This window comes from Sinocyclocheilus anshuiensis, unplaced genomic scaffold (assembly GCF_001515605.1).
Source record: "Sinocyclocheilus anshuiensis isolate Anshui unplaced genomic scaffold, SAMN03320099.WGS_v1.1 scaffold70, whole genome shotgun sequence".
Taxonomy (NCBI): domain Eukaryota; kingdom Metazoa; phylum Chordata; class Actinopteri; order Cypriniformes; family Cyprinidae; genus Sinocyclocheilus; species Sinocyclocheilus anshuiensis.
This window is the reverse complement of record NW_015542377.1, coordinates 3,743,868-3,765,855: the sequence shown is the minus strand read 5'-3', so window position 1 is coordinate 3,765,855 and position 21,988 is coordinate 3,743,868. Positions and strand designations below refer to the sequence as shown.

The 21,988-nt window shown below is 36.3% G+C and overlaps 1 protein-coding gene across 2 annotated transcripts in view; it reads left to right on the top strand.

Annotated features, from left to right (window-relative positions):
* The window catches only part of LOC107692421 (carboxyl-terminal PDZ ligand of neuronal nitric oxide synthase protein-like), a 123,830-nt gene that overhangs the window by 29,587 nt on the left and 72,255 nt on the right, over nucleotides 1-21,988 (top strand). Inside the window, exons 3-4 of one of the 2 annotated variants that reach the window (XM_016491469.1) lie at nucleotides 11,742-11,834; nucleotides 13,839-13,897. In XM_016491469.1, coding sequence (XP_016346955.1) covers nucleotides 11,742-11,834; nucleotides 13,839-13,897 — 152 coding nt within the window. Of the gene's footprint in view, nucleotides 1-11,741; nucleotides 11,835-13,838; nucleotides 13,898-16,306; nucleotides 16,362-21,988 lie in introns of those variants that run through there. The other variant, XM_016491467.1, reaches the window with a different exon arrangement.

The window sequence follows — 21,988 nt, the reverse complement described above, 5'->3', positions numbered from 1 at the left end:
TCTGTTTATATTTCAAATAGAAGTGAACCCTCTCATTTATGCTCTTTGACAGATGTCTGTTGCAGACTCTTTACTAAAATATTTAACAAGGCACTTTATAAGAGATCACTCTCCATCCATTCTAAATGACACCATTTGATGTTGGCTCACATAGCCAGGAGTGCTCTGTGGCCCAAAAAAAGTCGCTGTAGATGAAAGTTTTTTGACCAGAAATTCTTTAACATATTGGTATCTGGAGAATATTTTACATAGAGAAAAGTTACTCGATTTGACTTTGTCTTTTTTTACTTCTTTTCCATGTTTGGCTTCATTCCATTATTTATTTTGAAATGATGAATAATACATTTATTTTCAGGATACTAAATCTTTCAGCACCAATTTGCAGTGATTCTGTCAGATTCTGTTTTTAAGATGTTCTCTGTCACTTAATTCAGTTGTTAACTCTATAAATAAAGAATACTATAAAATTGAACAATAAAAATAGAACATTTTGTTAACAAAATATGCTATGCGATTCATTCACACAGTGATGGCTGGGACATAGTGGATAGCGGAAATCACAGAAAGTTTTACACAAACTATAGTATTTCTCTGCCTGACAGCATATTGATTTTTTTTTCCATTGTCAGTTTGGATTTTAGCAGCCAACCCATTAACATGAGAGAAAGATTTCTTCAAAGATTTTGTCCTGCATTCATTGTGTTTCCTATGAGAGCCTTTTGCTATATCTCTCTTTAAGTCAGATAAGCTTGCAAGTGAGGCCGGTCAGCTTCAATAATAAAAATGCCAGTTTCTCTGGATCCAGAGGGACAGGAAATTCTGTGGTCATCACTTTCATTCCCACAGCAGATCCCCATGGTTTTCGTGGTTTTAAGTGTTTGATTTGATTTCACAGCAGAAATGTGGAGCTGTAGCGTTGATGGGCCCTTGCTAACATTATGAATTGCAGTAAGCAGATTGCCAATAGCCATCCAGACTCCAAACTATTAATGGCTGTGGAGACACTCACAGCCTTTCTGCTGAAGACCAGATTTATTTATCCTGCCTTTTACCACTCAGTGATAATACAGCTGTTGTCACAGTACCAATATATCAGTATTTGACACAAACACATTGAATTGGAAAACATTGAGGAAAAATGTTTTTAAAAATTACTTACAAGGAATAATAGACAGCTGCAGGTCTATATGAAGAAGACATACTATATTGTTCAGTCTGTATTGAACTGCTGTTATAACCAAGATTTTTAATTGAAATAATAATATAAAATGATGGAGCGTTATTGTAGCATGCTGTTTAACATTTATTGGGCTTGTTGTTTGTTTTAAGACCCTCGCTTGTGTGTCATTACATTTTTTTCATATTCAGTCATGAAATAGTGGGGAACTTGACTCAGTCATCTCATTATACAGTCATTTCAGTTTCCTGTGGTCTTGGAAGATTCATCTTGTTTTTCTTGCAGAAGTAGTGATTCACAGCGCTGCAGCTAAATATCATCTCTGCCTACCTGTCAGAGACTGTTTCTCTGATTTTCCTTGGAAAGGACTAGGTGTGAGGGCTGCGGTTCTTCCTTTTGCCACATATATTCAAGTTTCCACAGATTTGTTGAGAGGCTTGCCAGTCCTTTGTTTTTAGCAATGAAAGCAATCAATGTTAGTATTCTTAAATGTTACAATTATTTAAAAAGGGGGGTCAAGTTGTATAATTCAGTCCTCACTTAATGTACACCACCCTTTTTCTAGCACAAAATAGTACACAAAGTACTCTTAAATTATTGTGTTCCATTTAGTTTATTTGCACATGATGTTTCTATGCATTTTTGGCATGTTTAGCTAAAGACATGATGCCAAAATACACTGATAAATTATTCTGTGGTGAAGTAAAAACTACAGAAAAACTAATTTAATTTCTACAGTTAGTTCAGGCAATAAAAAAAAATAAAAAAAAAGTAAATTCTTTATTAGTACTCAATTCAAGCTTGTAGATATTAAAGCATAAATATCAACGTTATAAAATTAACGAGTAAAACCTACTCTTTTGGAGAGTATCCGCTGGATGTAAACAACGTATGCTGTTCTGTGTCAGCTGCATCACACGGATACGCTGTGAAACATTGCGTGACGCAGCTGACACAGAACAGCATACGTTGTTTACGTCCAGCCAGCGGATACTCTCCAAAAGGGCGCTACAGGGTGATGCGGGGGAGACGAATTGTTAAAGTCGTTTTTTTTTTCTTTTGCGCACAAAAAGTATTCTCGTAGCTTCGTAAAATTACGGTTGAACCCCTGATGTCACATGGATTATTTTACCGATCTCCTTGCTACGTTTCTGAACATTTCAGTTGTATTGCTGTCTATGCAGGTTCAGACAGCTCTCAGATTCCATCAAAAATATCTTAATTTGTGTTCCGAAGATGAATGAAGGTCTTACGGTTTGAAACGACATGAGGGTGAGTAATTAATGACAGAATTTTCATTTTTGGGTGAACTATCCATTTAATTAGGTGCTACCTGTATATTGAGTAAAATCAAAGTAATGCCAAGTAAGCTTTGACTGAGTAAAAATTACTCAAACGTTTACTGGCCAAGCTAAAGTTGCTTATTTTCTTTTTTTAAATTTACTTAACTTAGGCAAGTGGATTTGACTTAATTCTATATGTGAAATTAAATATAATTATGTAATGTTTGCTTAATTTCTTTATGAATGTTAAGTTCAATGGTTAGTAGATTGTACAGAGTAGTAGCAGTAAAATTTACTTAAAATGTGTTAGTGCAAATTGTTACGAAAGTTTTATCAAGTAAATACTACAAGTTATTTTTTTCAGTGTATTTGTGTGCATGTAACAGACTGCCAGTTAGTGTTTGCTTTTAAAGGGGTCATATGATGCTGCTAAAAATAACATTATTTGGTGTAATGAAATGTGTTTATGCGGTTTAAAGTTAAAAAAACACATTATTTTCCACATACTGTACATTATTGTTTCTCCTCTATGCCCCGCCTTTTTGAAACGCGTCGATTTTTATACTCTCCCAGGATCAGTAAACAGTCCTCCATAAAATGCGCTGCACACATCTGAATATTTAGGTTGAACTGTTTTGGAACAGTGTTGTAAATACAACTTAACTACTGATTTGTAGTCGTATCCTCTTTTGGTAGACCAAACAAAGTAGTTTCGCTTTCACAACGAAGCACACACATCACGACATGGCTGCAGTGTCAACAAAACTACAGTGAGACTAAAAGTTACGGCTTCTTTCTTTGCGTGAACATTTGGGCGGTGTTATGCAAATCTTCCCACATAGTGAGGTAGATATGTGGGGGCGTGTTAGAACGAGCCATTTTAAGTAGGTGTGGCTGACTCTGAACTTTTATAAAGAATATCTCTTTGGATTTGAGACTTTAGTCTTTGCAACTTTACAGATCTTCTTTATGCACCAAGAGCTTGTAACACTCCAAAGAGAAAGGAAAAATTGAAATCGCGTCATATGACGCCTTTAACCAATGTTCATAATGAGACTTGTTTACTCTCAATAATAACCTCACTACCACGCACTGTCTGTTCTTCTTTTTTTCTGTTTAGCACTGCTATATTGAAAAAAAAATGGTAATGCTTCATTCAGAGAGTACGGGAAGCAGTTTTTTATGCTTTTAGCATTGGTGCTTTTAAACGAGATAAATTAAGAGACAAGACTTATCAATACGCACTGAGATGTTGCTTCTGGAAAAAAAAAATTGTCTAATCAGCCTGCCCATTCAGCTACTCAGTTATTTGGTGAAACATTTTGAAAAAAAAAATTATAAAAAAAAGTCAAATGAAATTTTTAAGTAGAAAGAATAAAAGGCTAGTGTTTTCTTGTAAAATGGACTCAAATAAGTTTTATTCACAACTTCGAAAAATTATTTTTACAGGGTTGACTATGCTGACCCAATCGTTTAAATGATCATTGAAATGAAATATAATTAGTGCTAAACTAAACTAGAAAATAAAAATAGTTGTATACAAATATATTTGACCAAATATTTGCCATTGCCAAATTCCATTGCATCAGTGTATTCCAACTATAAATAAGCAATTTTTTTAAGTTTATTTAATCAAAACGTGTAAAGAATGTGGCTCTTTTTTGCTTAGAGAACATTATTTGTTTGAGCATCACAACACAACAACATTGGCTCGACCAGTTGTGTGAGTTTGGGGTGGGACTATCTGCTTGCTTGACCAATGGCAGACAATGATAGTGTTGGAAAGCTGTTTGAATATAACTTGCACGATTTCATTAATACTAGTATTGCAAAATTACTCACTTTGAGCTTTTTTGAGCAAGTCCAGCTTTGTTATTGTGTAAATGAGGATCATTTTAATACATTAAATAAAAAACATCTGGATTTTTATGTATTAGTGCAGTAATTTAATAGCAAGACCGAATTGATTTCTTTGATTATGTTTGGCACTTAGCTCTGAGGCACAGATTCATCTTAGTTGTTTTGGATTGCATCTTAAATAGCATTTGCTTACAGTGATGAAATGGGCGAGATGAAACGGGAGTGAGGTGTTTTCCGCCCGCAACGGTTTGAGAAATGGGCTTACGTTTGTAGGTCAGCTTGCCATTGCTTCTGCAATGATACAAGTTTTTAACTGTAAGTTCCAACTGCGGAGCAAAGCTGTGCTTGCTTTCTATCTCATTTTCATCTTCGTGGGTCTCTGACAGTGGTAAGAGGGAGAAAAAGAGAAAAGTATGAATGTGAAGTGACTGTATTCCCCAGTGGGCTTTTATACTGAGAGGCTCTTCACAGCCAGTCTAATTATAGTGTTCAGAGTCATTGTGTCATTGTGCCCCCTTCCGCCCATTTTCAGGGAAAAGTAGCTATGAGCCAGAAGCCAGTGTTTTCATGTTTTTAAAGGACTGCTGATCATGTTTTATACATAGAAATTTTATGTGATAGTGTGTTACATTTATTTATTTTTTTATGTAGAGACCGGAATGTCATAGAAACTGGTGGGCTCTTTTGAGTTGGGCCAGTAAACAGCCACCTATCAATCATCCTCAATACCCTAGCAACCACTCAAAACCACTTAGCAACCACAACATGCCTTCAACACTCAAAAAGTTTGGCAGGAACTTTTTTGTGGCATGGAAAATGTAAAATTTAGTATCATGTCATTTATTCTGAAGAGGTTCAGTGTATCGCTTTCTGCTTTTCATTTTGTTTCGATGTTATTGTCTTGTCATTTAGAGCTTAATGAAATCTTTTGAGACGTTCAGAATTGAATCTTTTCAAATCCATGAAACTTGGTTTACAGACGACACAAACTGATTTTGTTTCCCATATCTCACTGGAAGTTAATGCTAGACTAAAGGTTGGTTACTCTGGGATAATATTTCAAGATCAGTTTATCAGAACTTTATTGGTTGCTAATGGGATCTTTGATAGTATCTTCTGTAGCCATGGACACTGAATGAATCTAAATGTTGTTTCAGAGCGTGTCCATATCTTTGGGTATCATGGAAAAAAGGCTTGTTGACAAAGTCAAAGTTTTTCCTCAGCTGTAGCGGTGAAATGTAGGTGTCGTATATCATCTGGATATTGATTTAAGATTACATTCATGATATTTTTTTTTTCTGTTGTCTACGTAAACTTGCAAGACAGATGTGCTTCTCTCCAGCAGGATATGTCTGTTCTGAGACCTTTTTCTCCTCTCTTGAGCCTCTACTTTTTGATAAGCCTCAAAAATTGTCTCCAAGATCCACCATGTCTGATGATTAATGCTGACACGTTGTCTGTCCCATTGTGCTGCTGGAGGATTGTAGATACGGACGGCCCTGTGACTCGCTCGCTCTCTAGAATGCAAAACTCTATTAAAAGAGGAGTGGTAAAAGAGCCGCGAGATATAAGTTGTGACTTCTGTTACCCTGGAAAGTACAGAGTGCATTGAATTCTATTCTTTCCTTCCAGGAACTGTCAGAGTGCCCTTGGTGGAAATGTTATAATGTAAATGTAGCCTGTCTGATTTAGACTTAACCTCACACAATATCATAATATGTTTAGGCATCTGCCTAATATTATTATATTGAAGCCCTAAATACAAAGGATTCCCTTTGACTTTCAATTATGTTTGCAACTAATAGGTATTTTATTGGATAATCCACAAATGATTTACCTTATATAATATACTGGCCTTATTCTGTCTTTGTAGTGTTGTGTAATTTTATGTTTTTGTTTATTTATTACAAAATAGTAAGTTTCAATTATTTTTAGTGCATTTAAACTTACCTGATTAAGAAAATTTACTCCTGCAGTAGCCTACTGTTCAAAAGTTTGGAGTCAGTAAGATTTTTTAAAAGAAATAAATAGTTTTATTCAGCAATGATATATTAAACTGATAAAAGTCACAGTAAAGACATTTATGCTATGGGAATATTCATATTTCAAATAAATGCTGTTCCTTTGAACTTTCTATTCATAAACTTAAAAAAGATGTATCATGGTTTCCACAAAAAATATTAAGCAGCTTTTGACATGGATAAAGAAATTATTCTTGAACACCAAATCAGCATATTAGTATGATTTCTGAACAGTGAATCAGTGAATGATGTGACATTGATTTTTAGTGCATTTAAACTTATTTTATTTCATGACGGACAACACTGAAAGTCTTGACAGCTTGTGAGTCAGATGCGGTATCAGAAGCTGCTCTGACGGATTCTGTGAATTCATTCAGTGAAGGATTCATTCGGTAACAACGGAGTCATTTTGAACAGTTCGTTAAAAGATTCAACTTCTAAAAGCCATTTTCTTTGCAAATCAGATCAAACTGAACATGCTGTAAAACGGAATTCCTGCCACTGTAGATTTTTGCTGTTTCATGAAACACGAGCAGAACATTTCTGTGTAAATTATTGTATTTAAAAAAAAAAAAAAAAAACAAGAAGATTTCTATGGAAATTGTCGTATTGATTTGACTGCAACAATTTATGTACAAATGGATTTATGAAAGCAATCTGCACATTGAGATTAACGGAAATGTCAACAGGTGGCCTTCACCAGATGCGTTTCCCATGCACAGTGCAAAAACTAATTGATTATGAAACTCCTTATTGACTTGAAGATCAAATTTTAGTGATTAGTTGATACAGCATTATTTTCAGTTTCACCCACATGCATGATCAGACTATCAAGTCTGCTGTATAAAAATTGTTATCTAGGGACAAGACAAAAATAAAGTGCCCCCTATTATGGAGGGTGTCATTCATAGACTGTATAAAAACATGGACGTAGTGTCCGTGACATGTCTATGGGATTGACTCCCTTTTGCAGCCAGCCTCTAGCGGCCAGTTGATGAACTACAGTTTGTCACTTCCTTGTTGGCTTCACGAGAGAGAGCGGGAGGTTGCCGCTTGGTGTCATTATGATGGATCACCCTACCCCGCAGGGTGGTTCAATAATCAACCCATAATCTTACATGTTAAGATAGAATGAATGAATGAATGTGTCAGATTTAGTAGTGTAGTGTTATAAAGGAATTCATTGCCCCAGCCTGTGTACATTCATGTAGCTGTCACGAGAATTCATTATTTTTACCACCTCACTGCAGAGGAATCACATCATTGCTGTCTATGAAGTGTATAATAGAAAATAGCAATTATGATCCCCTAATTTTTATAGCAGAATTAACATGACTTTAGGGATACAATGGTATCTGTATAATAGTGTGCCTGCCATATTATTTGTAAAGAGTGTACATTGTAGTCCCAAGTTGGAAGGTTTTATGCAGTCAAGCTATAAACCATTCTGAACATTGGCTACTTGAACCACTTTTTTTGTCTGAGGAGCAATACTTTGTCCAGGACCAGGGTTGAGAAACACTGGCCTAGCCGATTCCACGAGTCAGACGTGCAGTTCAGTGAGAAATTGGAGACAATTCATTAAAGAAGTCAGTCATCTGACCTATTCATTCCATGATCAACACTAGTTTTTCCCAGATATACACTATGCTGTTCAAAAAATTGGGGTTGGTAAGACATATATATTTTTAAGAAATTAATAGATTTTTTTTCCAACAAGGATGTAATAAACCGATAAAGTGACAAAGATATTAAGAGGCACAACTGTTTACATTGTGACATTGATAATAATAAGGGATCATTCTTGAGCACAAAATTAGCATATTAGGATGATTTCTGAAGGATCATGTGACACTGAAGACTGGAATAATGGCTACTGAAAATTCAGCTTTGACCTGATTTTAAAATATATTCACATAGAAAACAACTATACTAAACTGTAATAATACATAACAATATTACGGTTTTACTGCATTTTTGATCAAATAAATGCAGCCATGGTGAGCCTGAGACTTCTTTCAGAAACATTAAAAAATCTTACCGACCCCTAACTTTTGAACAGTAGTATATTTACAGTATATCAGTGTTCCCACAAACATGGAAAAACTTGTAAATATATTATTGAAATTGTGTTTTTGTTTTTTTTTCAGGTCTAAAAGTCATATAAAATCTTTCTGGTTTTGCTCTAAAATGTTTTGTTAGATATCACTATAGAGATCTAATAGAAATTGGTCACAAGCTGTTGTGATGTCCAATTTGTAAGTGAATTTGATTTACAAACCTGTCTGAATAATCCCTTAGAGAACAATGTTTAAAAAGTAATAACAAGCGTCTGGAAAGGTGTGTCTGTATCTGCAATTGTGTATCTTTTAACCCTCTGGGGTCCGAGGGTGTTTTGGGGCCCTGGAAAATACTTTGTTTAAAAGTAGACATGTCAAGCTTTCTATAGATATATCTCTCGTGTGTGTTTCAAATATTCGCTGAGTTTCAGTTAATTTTAGTGACGCGTTTCAAACAGATATGCGCAGAGAATGAGACGGCTAAAAGGACACCCTGTTTATTTTCTTTATTTTGCAAAAGCACAATGTTTTGTTGATATTGTGAGTGTACACAAATAAAAGTAGACCCTTTACAGATTTAAATGCTGTATTACTCTTATATGTACGATCACGTATGAAGGAGCATTTTAAGTTCTTTTCGCTGTTATCATTCAAATCTGCAAGGGGTGCCGCCGGCGGAACCCTCGACCCCAGGAGGTTAACTACATGTCATATCAACAAACTGCTTCATTTTGTGAAGTCAGAGTTTCACTTACATCAACAGTTACTCACATCTACATCAGGTCAATTCAGTGAGTTCTTCCAGTGAAAAATTCATAATTTGTGCGGTTGAACAATTTAATAAAAGAATGTTCATAAATCAGACTACTGGTGGTGCTGTGCTTATATTGCACAACTCAAATGATTTAGGATTCGTATTCTTGCTTATTCCTTTTTTTCTTGGTTCATTGATGGTTCAGTACAGGACTCACTGCTATATTTTCCATTTTGTATGATATTGATTGTTTTCTCAGTTTGCCTGTAAAACATTCAGGTTTTGCTGTGAAAGCATTCTGAAAGCACGGTTCGTTTTCTTGGTTGTTTAAATTTTCTGTGACCTTGTTTAGCTCTGAGAGGAATTCAAGATAATCTCAATGCTCCTCATTGTTTGAATTTGAGTGTGCAGCTCTCAACTTCATTCTGTTGATAACACCGGTGTAAAGTTTTGCCATGCCTGTAATGCGCATCTTGAGCAAATTGAGTTTTCTTCAGTATTTAGTACACACGATCATTTTCAAGTAAATGTTGCGGAATTAAACATTTCTTCATTTCTTTTTGTATGGTATGGAACTGAAAAGGAAGGTTGAATCACAAAAGTTGTTTTAGGCAGGGTCTAGTGAAATAGTTTTATCTTTTGGTTTAATCTTTAATATACGTCTCTTACAGACAGCAGTGTCTGTATCTTCTTTGACCCCAATGTGTCAATACTAGATGAAATTTCACTCAGCACCTGCTGAGAGACAAGAAATGGGCTCCAGGTGGCTGAAAGAAACTCAATTAAAATGAGACAAACAGGATGGCGTTACTTAAGTGAGGGGGAGAAAATGGAAAAGAGTGGTAAGCGTGCCATCACCTGGTTAGTATTAACACCTAGGTGCATGTGGCGGCCTTGACAACTTGTTTATTAATTACTGTTTTTAGTTTTGTGTGAAATATTTTGCTGTGCTGGGCATCCAATTATATTGAATGATGATTGGCCATTCATTGTATAATAAAGATCATTAAGTAAGAGGGGGGAAAATGCTATCTAGTAACCTTGACAACCTAATAATTTCTCTCCTTCTTCCACTATGTGGCTTCATGATATATTGAATAATTATAATATCATCAATATCTTGTTGCCAATATAATTATATTTTATTTAATGAATCAACATTGTGACTGACACAATGATTTAGTTTTCTAAAGACTGTGGCAATAGGATTGGGAGTATTAAAGCACTTAATGTGTGATATTTTGCAGGCAAAAAAAGGTCCATAGTCCATTGTCAGTCGAGAAGCCACATATGAAGCACAGAAGACACTTTCAAACCAAGCAGCTTTCAGCAACAAATTTGCATGACCAACTCAAACATGAGTGAAATCTACATGGGCAAATCTTTCACCCTCCCGAATGTGTGGATTCCTATTAGGGTTGGGCGATGTCTACCAAATTGGCATCAGACAATGATTCAGTCTGATTCAAACTCTATTTGCGTTCTCAACAAAAAAAAAAGGACATCACGGGGTATTTTACATTTCAGTTGCTGCTTTGTGTAAGTGCATGTTTAGTGACTTTTCTTTTTATTATTAATATTTATTTTTTATATTTATGATTTATTCCAAATGTCTTGATGTTTACATGTATTTGATTTATATTAGATCTACTATATTTACACTGAATTTTGCAACTTGGTTTAAACATTTTGTGTCTAATAGTTTAAACAACCCAAAATGGGTCATGGAATCCCCTTTTTTCTGTAAACAGGAAGACCCATAAGAAGCAAACTTTCTCCTCAGCATCTTATCATTTTTTAACATTAGCTAGGGAACAAACAAGATGCAGAGCAGCTAGAAGGTCTATTCGGTTATCTTTTCTTGGTGTAAAAATTTCAGCATGTTGCTTTGAAGAATGTTTGGCTTTTTGTTGACAGTATGTGTATTAATGAAACTATTAATTAAACTTTTCCCCAATGGCCTTAACCAACTTAGTCTACTTTTTTAACAATATTGTGTGTCCATATGAATTTGTATACATGAGTAGGACTGAAAAATGAGAACATGCTGCTCTTCATGCTGTCCCTGTGGAGACTCTTGTTTACTTGTGTAAGAGTGTTTGCTCACAGTCATTTGTACTGACACCCACATCCATACATCTCTAAGCAGGCTAAGGCCTCTCTGAATAGCAGAAGAGTGCAGCATACATCATAAAGTTAACTCAGAGCTGAGAAGCTATAGAGAAACCCATTTACTAGAGAACTCAATTCTATCCAGATGCACTTCAAAGGCTTTGCTGTTCCATTTCTGATTTCCACACTGTTGATAAGCGCTTGGCTCATTTAAAAGTTCCAGTCTTGCATTTCATTTGTCGAAATGTTAATGGCATTTGAGCTCGTTCTCTGCAAGGGCATATATGCCAATAAAAAAGGGTGAGGTTATTGATGTTTGCTGAGGATGGGCCGCATGATTTCTATTTAAATGGGGTCTTGGATTGAATTTAATTAATAGAAGTATCCTTGGGTGTCCTGGAAGGGTGAAAAATAATTGCTCTGTATTGATATTTCTTCCCATAATGATCTCTATCTTTCCTCTCCTCTTTACAGTATGAATTTAAAGTGAAGAATATCAAAAAGAAGAAAGTCAACATCATTGTGTCCGTGGACGGAGTCAAAGTAGCACTGCGGAAAAAGAAAAAGGTAAACTTGTATGTTTTGTTAGTTATAATGTGTTCAATTTGTTAGTTTAAAGGTGAGACAATATTTATTCATTCATTCATTCATTCATTCATTCATTTTGATTTATTAATTTATTCATTCATTCATTCATTTTGATATATTTATTCAGTTATTATATTCATTCATTCAGTAATTATTTATTAATTATTTATTTATTTGTTCATTTTTTTAATGCACAAAGGATGATGCACATTAAGTGCACTAGGAACTCTATATCAATATTTTCTTGTGTTTGAGACTATAGAGAACCTTTTTTTATGAACAAAAATACTGTGCTATAAATTGTGTTATTGGGCTGTATTAGGGATTGATTCATTGTAAGTGTTAACTTCCGATATAATCATGTTACATAACATATCTAGAGTAGGGTTGGGTATCGTTTGGGTATTTTCCGATAAAGGTGCAAAATCAATACTTTTAAAACGGTACCGGTGCCTAAACGGTGCCTGAACCGATACTTTAAAAAAGAAAAAAAGGCCCCAAAATAGGATGTATTGGCCATTACTGAGTGCTATAAACACATTTAATGTCGGTTTCATTCATACTGGATGCCAGAGTGCGCCCTCGTGCATAAACTCCACATATGCATCACAGAAGGAATAGAACTCAGGAAATCCCTAATATGGGCTGCATCCGAAAACTTAGGCAGCTGACTTGCTGCCTCGCTGCCGTATGAGGCAATGACTTTGCAGGCAGCGTTTTTGCACGAAGGCACCTCATGGAAGCAGAATTTGGATTCGGACGTGCCTTGATGCCTTCCTGCCTTGGAATGCTGCCTCCTAAGGCAGCATTTTAGAGTTTTCGGATGCAGCCATGGACAGGCATTGCTATCGCTGTAACTGAGTAAACAGAAGATATAAACATTTTGAATGATAAAACAAAGACAATAAACACTCGACTCTAACAATTTATAGTTTATCTGTGTTATTCAAGCCATGGTATTTTCATCATAATTAAATATATTTATAATCCATTGCTAATCGAAATAGCCTTTTTACCATATGTTTTTTACAGTATAGAACATATTTTCTGACTCATTCTGTGACAAGAAGCCACATCAGATCACAAAAGGAAGCAATTGTGGAGTAAAAAACGTTGTTCTCTTTTGTTGGACAACAGGTTATAGTGTTCTCTTTTGTTGGACAACAGGTTTAGAAACGCTTCTCATTGCAAGTCATTTCAAGGGAAGTTTAGCTTTAGGCATTTTAATTTTAGAATGTTTAGCTTGGCTAGCTAACGGTATCTACCTGCTGCAGTCAGAGCAAATGTAATTACTGCATTCACGCACTCCTTGGGTGCTCTCATTTCCCGAGTTGTGCTTTTAAGTCGGAATGTGAAAACGGCATGGACACTTGCGTTACTACAAAGATGTGTTGGATTTGTATTATTAGAGCTTTCCGACTTGTGTTCGTGAATTTTCTCAGTCAGGAAATAATTTTTCACGTGCGGTGCCGGTGATCCTTACGTCTGTTTCGGAGAACCAGAGAACAAATATTTCAATCGATCGCTCAAGCATTTAAGTGGCACCAAAATCTGCGTTCTGATTCTGTTCTAGTACATACAGGTTACATAGGTACCGTGCCATATTGACACCGTAGATGAGAATAACACACATCACCGCCCTGCTCTACTGTGTTCACCCTGTGTACTGTGTTCACCCTTTGGCAAGACACTTTGCCAAAACCACTTAAGGTGGTTTCTGGGATGATTTTGTCCTTTAGCAAGATGCTTAGCTCAAAAGTTAATGGGTACAGTCAGTCCCTGCAATTTCAGCATCTTAAGTCGCCTTGTGCTGTTCATTTAAACATAAATTATTGATTTACACAGGTGTTTTATCTCTTGGTTTAATTTGGAGCTGGAACTTAAATGAGAAAATTGATAGAGCAAGCTTCTGCCTAGGATATATTATCATATATTAAAGCCTGGCTTGTGGTGTACTGAAATTATTACTTTCATTTCCTGCAGAAAAAAGAATGGACCTGGGATGAAAGCAAGATAATGGTGATGCAAGACCCAATATACAGGTGCGCAGCTTCATAAAATGTCTCTTTTATTTTAACTGCATTCAGCACTTGACCAATGTAGCTGTCAGTCCTGAAAGTGAGTGAGTAATGCTTTGAGTAAGCTCTCAATGGGAGGCTTTCAGTGGGAAAGGAGAATAAAATGATCGTGTCATGTTTGCCCCTAAACTGTGTACCTAAATATATCACCTTCACACTCACAGTGGCAATGTTCACACAGTCAGTGTTTAAGATTGACAGCCGTTTTTAGTAGCACGTGTGAGTCTCAGATTGTCTGTACACAACCCTCTACATTGCGAGTAAATCACTCGCATATGCGACTAAATCTTCACTCTGGGCGATTAAATGATGTCTAATATTAGCCAATGGCTAATAAATTCTCAGATTTTACTCGCCGATGTGTGAGTTGGAGGCTGAGTATAAGTTTAGCACAGATGTATTTTCACTCACCGAACACTCTCTGACTGAGCACTTCAGAGTTCCACTCTCCATCAAGCAATCTGTGCTACTTTTCAGCTCATCGGAATGGATGCGCAGCGCACCTGTATTTGACGAACCGTAAACTCCAGTGTAATGGAGAACCAGAGAACAAATATTTCAATCGATCGCTCAAGCATTTAAGTGGCACCAAAATCTGCGTTCTGTAGTACATACAGTACATACAGGTTACATAGGTACCGTGCCATATTGACACCGTAGATGAGAATAACACACCTGCTCTACTATAGGTACCGTGCCATATTGACACCGTAGATGAGAATAACACACATCACCGCCCTGCTCTACTGTGTTCACCCTGTGTACTGTGTTCACCCTTTGGCAAGACACTTTGCCAAAACCACTTAAGGTGGTTTCTGGGATGATTTTGTCCTTTAGCAAGATGCTTAGCTCAAAAGTTAATGGGTACAGTCAGTCCCTGCAATTTCAGCATCTTAAGTCGCCTTGTGCTGTTCATTAAATTATAAATTATTGATTTACACAGGTGTTTTATCTCTTGGTTTAATTTGGAGCTGGAACTTAAATTTGATAGAGCATAGAGCAAGCTTCTGCCTAGGATATATTATCATATATTAAAGCCTGGCTTGTGGTGTACTGAAATTATTACTTTCATTTCCTGCAGAAAAAAGAATGGACCTGGGATGAAAGCAAGATAATGGTGATGCAAGACCCAATATACAGGTGCGCAGCTTCATAAAATGTCTCTTTTATTTTAACTGCATTCAGCACTTGACCAATGTAGCTGTCAGTCCTGAAAGTGAGTGAGTAATGCTTTGAGTAAGCTCTCAATGGGAGGCTTTCAGTGGGAAAGGAGAATAAAATGATCGTGTCATGTTTGCCCCTAAACTGTGTACCTAAATATATCACCTTCACACTCACAGTGGCAATGTTCACACAGTCAGTGTTTAAGATTGACAGCCGTTTTTAGTAGCACGTGTGAGTCTCAGATTGTCTGTACACAACCCTCTACATTGCGAGTAAATCACTCGCATATGCGACATTTTCTGACTCATTCTGTGACAAGAAGCCACATCAGATCACAAAAGGAAGCAATTGTGGAGTAAAAAACGTTGTTCTCTTTTGTTGGACAACAGGTTTAGAAACGCTTCTCATTGCAAGTCATTTCAAGGGAAGTTTAGCTTTAGGCATTTTAATTTTAGAATGTTTAGCTTGGCTAGCTAACGGTATCTACCTGCTGCAGTCAGAGCAAATGTAATTACTGCATTCACGCACTCCTTGGGTGCTCTCATTTCCCGAGTTGTGCTTTTAAGTCGGAATGTGAAAACGGCATGGACACTTGCGTTACTACAAAGATGTGTTGGATTTGTATTATTAGAGCTTTCCGACTTGTGTTCGTGAATTTTCTCAGTCAGGAAATAATTTTTCACGTGCGGTGCCGGTGATCCTTACGTCTGTTTCGGAGAACCAGAGAACAAATATTTCAATCGATCGCTCAAGCATTTAAGTGGCACCAAAATCTGCGTTCTGATTCTGTTCTAGTACATACAGGTTACATAGGTACCGTGCCATATTGACACCGTAGATGAGAATAACACACATCACCGCCCTGCTCTACTGTGTTCACCCTGTGTACTGTGTTCACCCTTTGGCAAGACACTTTGCCAAAACCACTTAAGGTGGTTTCTGGGATGATTTTGTCCTTTAGCAAGATGCTTAGCTCAAAAGTTAATGGGTACAGTCAGTCCCTGCAATTTCAGCATCTTAAGTCGCCTTGTGCTGTTCATTTAAACATAAATTATTGATTTACACAGGTGTTTTATCTCTTGGTTTAATTTGGAGCTGGAACTTAAATGAGAAAATTGATAGAGCAAGCTTCTGCCTAGGATATATTATCATATATTAAAGCCTGGCTTGTGGTGTACTGAAATTATTACTTTCATTTCCTGCAGAAAAAAGAATGGACCTGGGATGAAAGCAAGATAATGGTGATGCAAGACCCAATATACAGGTGCGCAGCTTCATAAAATGTCTCTTTTATTTTAACTGCATTCAGCACTTGACCAATGTAGCTGTCAGTCCTGAAAGTGAGTGAGTAATGCTTTGAGTAAGCTCTCAATGGGAGGCTTTCAGTGGGAAAGGAGAATAAAATGATCGTGTCATGTTTGCCCCTAAACTGTGTACCTAAATATATCACCTTCACACTCACAGTGGCAATGTTCACACAGTCAGTGTTTAAGATTGACAGCCGTTTTTAGTAGCACGTGTGAGTCTCAGATTGTCTGTACACAACCCTCTACATTGGCATAAACACATTTCATTACACCAAATACACAAAATAATGTTCTTTTTAGCAGCATCATATGACCCCTTTAAGACCTATTTAATCTGCATATAAAACATTAGAATTAGATGTTTAATTTTTATTGTGTGCTTGACTGTTAAAACAAAAATATTTGTTGTTTGTCTCAATAAATTGGGTTAATCAACCCTCTACATTGCGAGTAAATCACTCGCATATGCGACTAAATCTTCACTCTGGGCGATTAAATGATGTCTAATATTAGCCAATGGCTAATAAATTCTCAGATTTTACTCGCCGATGTGTGAGTTGGAGGCTGAGTATAAGTTTAGCACAGATGTATTTTCACTCACCGAACACTCTCTGACTGAGCACTTCAGAGTTCCACTCTCCATCAAGCAATCTGTGCTACTTTTCAGCTCATCGGAATGGATGCGCAGCGCACCTGTATTTGACGAACCGTAAACTCCAGTGTAATGGCGCACGACTCGTCGTTGCTTTGGTGAGAGCGAGAGAGTCTTACATACATGAAGAATTGACGTGCTACATGTAAACGATATTCTTTGTTGTATTTTCTTGTCAAAATAACGGAGTTCCTTTGGATTTTTTCAGCTTTTAAGAACTGCCGGGTTCTCCGGTAGTGGGCGAAACTAATGAACAAACGACAATCTCATTGGCTGGTGCTATAATGCTTGACTGACTGATGTTAAGAGTGTACTTTCAGATATTTAAAAAGCTGTGCCATTTTAAAAACATATACAGTATTATACAGTATATATACAGTATCTCACAGAAGTGAGTACACCCCTCACATTTTTGTAAATATTTTATTATATCTTTTCATGTGACAACACTGAAGAAACGACACTTTGCTACAATGTAAAGTAGTGAGTGTACAGCTTGTATAACAGTGTAAATTTGCTGTCCCCTCAAAATAACTCAACACACAGCCATTAATGTCTAAACCGTTGGCCACAAATGGGAGTACACCCCTAAATGAAAATGTCCAAATTGGGCCCAAAGTGTCAATATTTTGTGTGGCCACCATTATTTTCCAGCACTGCCTTAACTCTCTTGGGCATGGACTTCACCAGAGCTTGACAGGTTGCCACTGGAGTCCTCTTCCACTCCTCCATGATGACATCACGGAGCTGGTGGATGTTAGAGACCTTGCACTCCTCCACCTTCCATTTGAGGATGCCCCACAGATGCTCAATAGGGTTTAGGTCTTATTTCAGTATCATGTGTGTCACCATGATGGGGTTTAGTGTTTGTGTGAATGACACTGTGCACCTTATATATATATATATATATATATATATTAGTATATCAGTCTGGCTAGTAAACTAAAAAATGTACTAGCCAATGGCGATTCAATCGCCAAGGTGTCCGTGGAGGGTTGGTACAACAGCCTGTTATGATAAAATTATGTCTGAATGGATGGGTAACTGAAGTCAGTCTCCTTCTCTAACTTGAATGTTATGACCATAATAATAGAAGTGATGGACATGGTTCTTATAGCGTTGGTGTTTTTGATTTACATACATTTTGATGTCAGACACAGATGTTGCAGCACATCCTAGTTTTTCCCCCTGCACTTTACTCCATAATCCCACAGTATTTAAATATGGTCATCCATAAAAAATAAAGATCCCAACTTCATTTTCTTGTTTAGCACCCCATATTTTACTAGTTTCAAGTTATAAATATTTAAACATGGCCATGCATAAATCCTTAATCTTTTAAAATAACTGTTTGTAAAATAAAGATCTCAACTTGTGATCTTTACATAACAAAAGGTGTTTTCTCCATCTTTCATCTCGATAAAAACTTCATCTTGTTTTTACTATTTTGCTTGAATTCTCTCCTCTGCCCAAGCAACATTTTGTCTTGCTTTACAACCACATAACACCCCTATTTTATTTTATTTCATAACCTGTGAGAGTTGGCAGCCTTAAAAGGATAGGTCACCCAGAAGTCATCATTTACTCACCCTCATGTTATTCCGAACCCATGGTTAATCTTCTAATAATAAAAGTCAAACAAACACTCAGATGTCACACATAGTCAGATCAACATACAGTATCTGACTTAGAACTGTAAAAAAGCTTCAGTTACTGACCAGAACAATTTAATAAATGAGACCGAGAGATTTAATTGCACTTTAAGTAATCAGACAATGTGAGACTCAGTTAACACTGGGATTAGTTTTTTGATTATGCAAATTAGGACATCCAGTGTTTTGCGAAAATCAATGTATATTGAACAATCTACTCATTTGTATTGCAGTGTATTGTATGCAGCCTCATAATGGTGTATTCTGGAGTCTCTCAAGGAGAATATAAGTGAATTTTGCAGAGCAGATCAGAGTGCATGCTGTTTGCCGACTGTGTCTGTCAAAGCCCGGATAATGAGATGTTGTGGTTAGAGTTCAAATCTTTGGATTAGACAAAAGAAAATGGTGGTCTGAACTCTTGTGGAATCTGTCATGCAGTTGGGACAGCAGACAAGGTCATTGCTACCTTACAGCCCTTTCACACACAGCCACTGACTGTGTTCCTCTAAGCCTAGCTGAAGAGGATGCAGGACCCAATTTACCAGTCGCTGACAGGCTTAATGAAAAATGAGAGGACTAGCGCACTATGTCATCAGTATTAATCTTCGCTTGCACTTACGCCCTGGTACTAAGCGCCGGGCTGATTCAAAGCTGGCGGAGAACAACTGCTTTGTCACAAAAACTACTACCAATGCTAACCACAGGACTGTCTTCTGAGACTTGAAGTGAAAAGCTGACAAGGAGCATGTTATAAAGCTCTAAATGGCATCAGACACGACTGGTTCACAACCTGATGGCCGAGATACGATCTTTTCTTGTATCCACAATACTGCAGCCGCCTGGAATATGAGTATTTTATCTAGGATTCAGTTGATCCCTGTGACTCAAGGGCATTCAGTGAAATGTGGTCAAGTTGGTGTATCTGTAAAAAAGAAATAGAAATACGGAGTATAGAGAAGACGACTTACACTTGTTCTTTTGAGAGTCTGTTCTTGGGTTGCGAGCAATTTGAGACATTATTTTTATACATGAAGTTAAATAAAGAGAGAGAGAGAGAGAGAGAGAGAGAGAAATTCAAGCCCCTTGTTTGTTTAATTATTTCCATTTGAAATCTTTAAAAAAAAAGTAATAAATGCAATAAATAACTTTCAATAAATTCAATAATAAATACATTTATTTTTAGGTTTTTATTACTATTTTAAATACTGTGAGTTTATATATAATATAAGCTGTGTACACTACATAGTGTGTATATTTGTATATCTATATATGCTTGGGGTCTGTAAGATTTGAAATTGTAGGAAAAACAATGCAAGTATTATTAATGCAGTATTTCCCACAAAATGCAAGTTCTATTAATGCAATATGCAATATGTTACATTTTTTAACATTCTTATGCATTTGTTTTTATTCAAAGCGAATTTAATATGCTCATTTATTGCATGGGAATCAAACCCATGACTTTAGTGTTGTTAGCACCAGTCTCTACCTTTTAAGCTACAAGAACACCTATTCAATATGCTGGTTTTGTATCAAACTTTTGTCACAGTACTGTATACATCAATTAGCATACAACCATATGCAGCAGTCTTAAGTGTATGCATTTCCTAACTCTTAAAACTTTTCCAGTGATTGCAGTGCAATGTCCCTGTAACATCAGTTTCAAAATCATACTTTTGCTGTTCATATAGTTTGGTGATCAAACCTAGCCGTAAGTACACTTTAGTACTGAAGTCTGCATACTGAGCAGATGTTAAAAATCAGTCTTAAATATTAAGGCATGCAATAATTTTGTTCATCGACACTTCATCTTTCCTAGATCACAGTGTTGGGATTGGTCCAAAGCAATAGCCAACATCTACATCAGCACTGCTGCAAAAGCCCCAGAATGCATCATCTCCCAGGCAACATGTGAGCACAGCGTCCCCATTAGAATATGAAAAGCTTTCTCCACCATCCTTGCTTAAGGGTATTTGTGTGAGCATGTGTGCATTTGTTTGTGTGTTGAGGACACACAAACCATTAGTGGTGTTTTTTTGAATACACTCCCATTAGTGCCAGAGTATCCACACAAGCAGCTGGTAATACATGACTCCATGATTAAAACTAACTCGATCATGATGGATACCTCACATACTGGCATCTTCATGTTTATGCAAGGTTTCCAGAATTGGCAGGCATGCATTACTCCCAAATGCTTCTCTCTCTTACTGCAGATTGCGTGTAGTCTCGATTATTGTGTAGAAATATGGTTTTAGGAGATGTTTGGCAAGATAGATGTGATCGTTCGTCCAGATCCTCACATTCCCTTCCCCATTATCATCGGTGAAATACTTCGCACAGTTCCTGCAAGAGGCGGAATACATTACAGTATGTACTAGGCAAAAAGCATATAATCTCAAGATAACAAATAATGAGTGGATGGTTTTTGTACCTACAGGCTCTGATCAATGTTTTTATGAGTCTACCACCTTGAAATGTTCACCTAACTCATATAGTGTGTGTGTGTGTGTGTCTGTGTCTGTGTGTGCAGTGTCTTTTTTTTTTCTGGACTCCTTTTTAATGGTTAAATTGAATTTTATTAATCAAAAAGCATGTCTGATTAATTAAAATCATGAAACTTAAACAATTTAACATCAATTTATTAAAAGTTTAACAAAAAATACATGTTTAGGGCCCTATGAAATGTTTTATTTTGGTACACAAATATGACAGTTCGGTACGTACCTCGGTTTTGACATCACGGTTCGGTGTGTTTTCGGTACATCAGGGGGGTTTATTTATTTATTTATTTTTAATTAAACAGTGGTTTACTGAAGAAATTGCTATTTCTTTAAATAAATTCAATTATAATTACAATTTTCTTAATAAAAATAAAAATCTACCTCAGCATATGATCTAAACTATAGGGAGCCCTTTTTTAGATTACTATAAGGATACAGTTAACAGAGCCCAACCTTAAATTTAATTACGATTTATTTTTAAATATAATAATTAACACTAAACTTAAAAAAAAAGTATGCAAACATGTAAATTGCACATAATGCAGTTTTTAAATTAACTTCTAAATAATACAATTTCTAAGCTATTTGTTAAAATATATTAAATTACACAATGGCTGTCATAGCATGTTTCATAACAGATTAATTTAAACATACATTAAATAATTAAGACTAACAGGTAAAGTAAAATATGAGTGTATAGTGTACTATTTCGTGAAATGCTCTTCTCTAGACTTAATTTCTTTAGTGAACTAACGAGCTGTGGACACTGATGACTT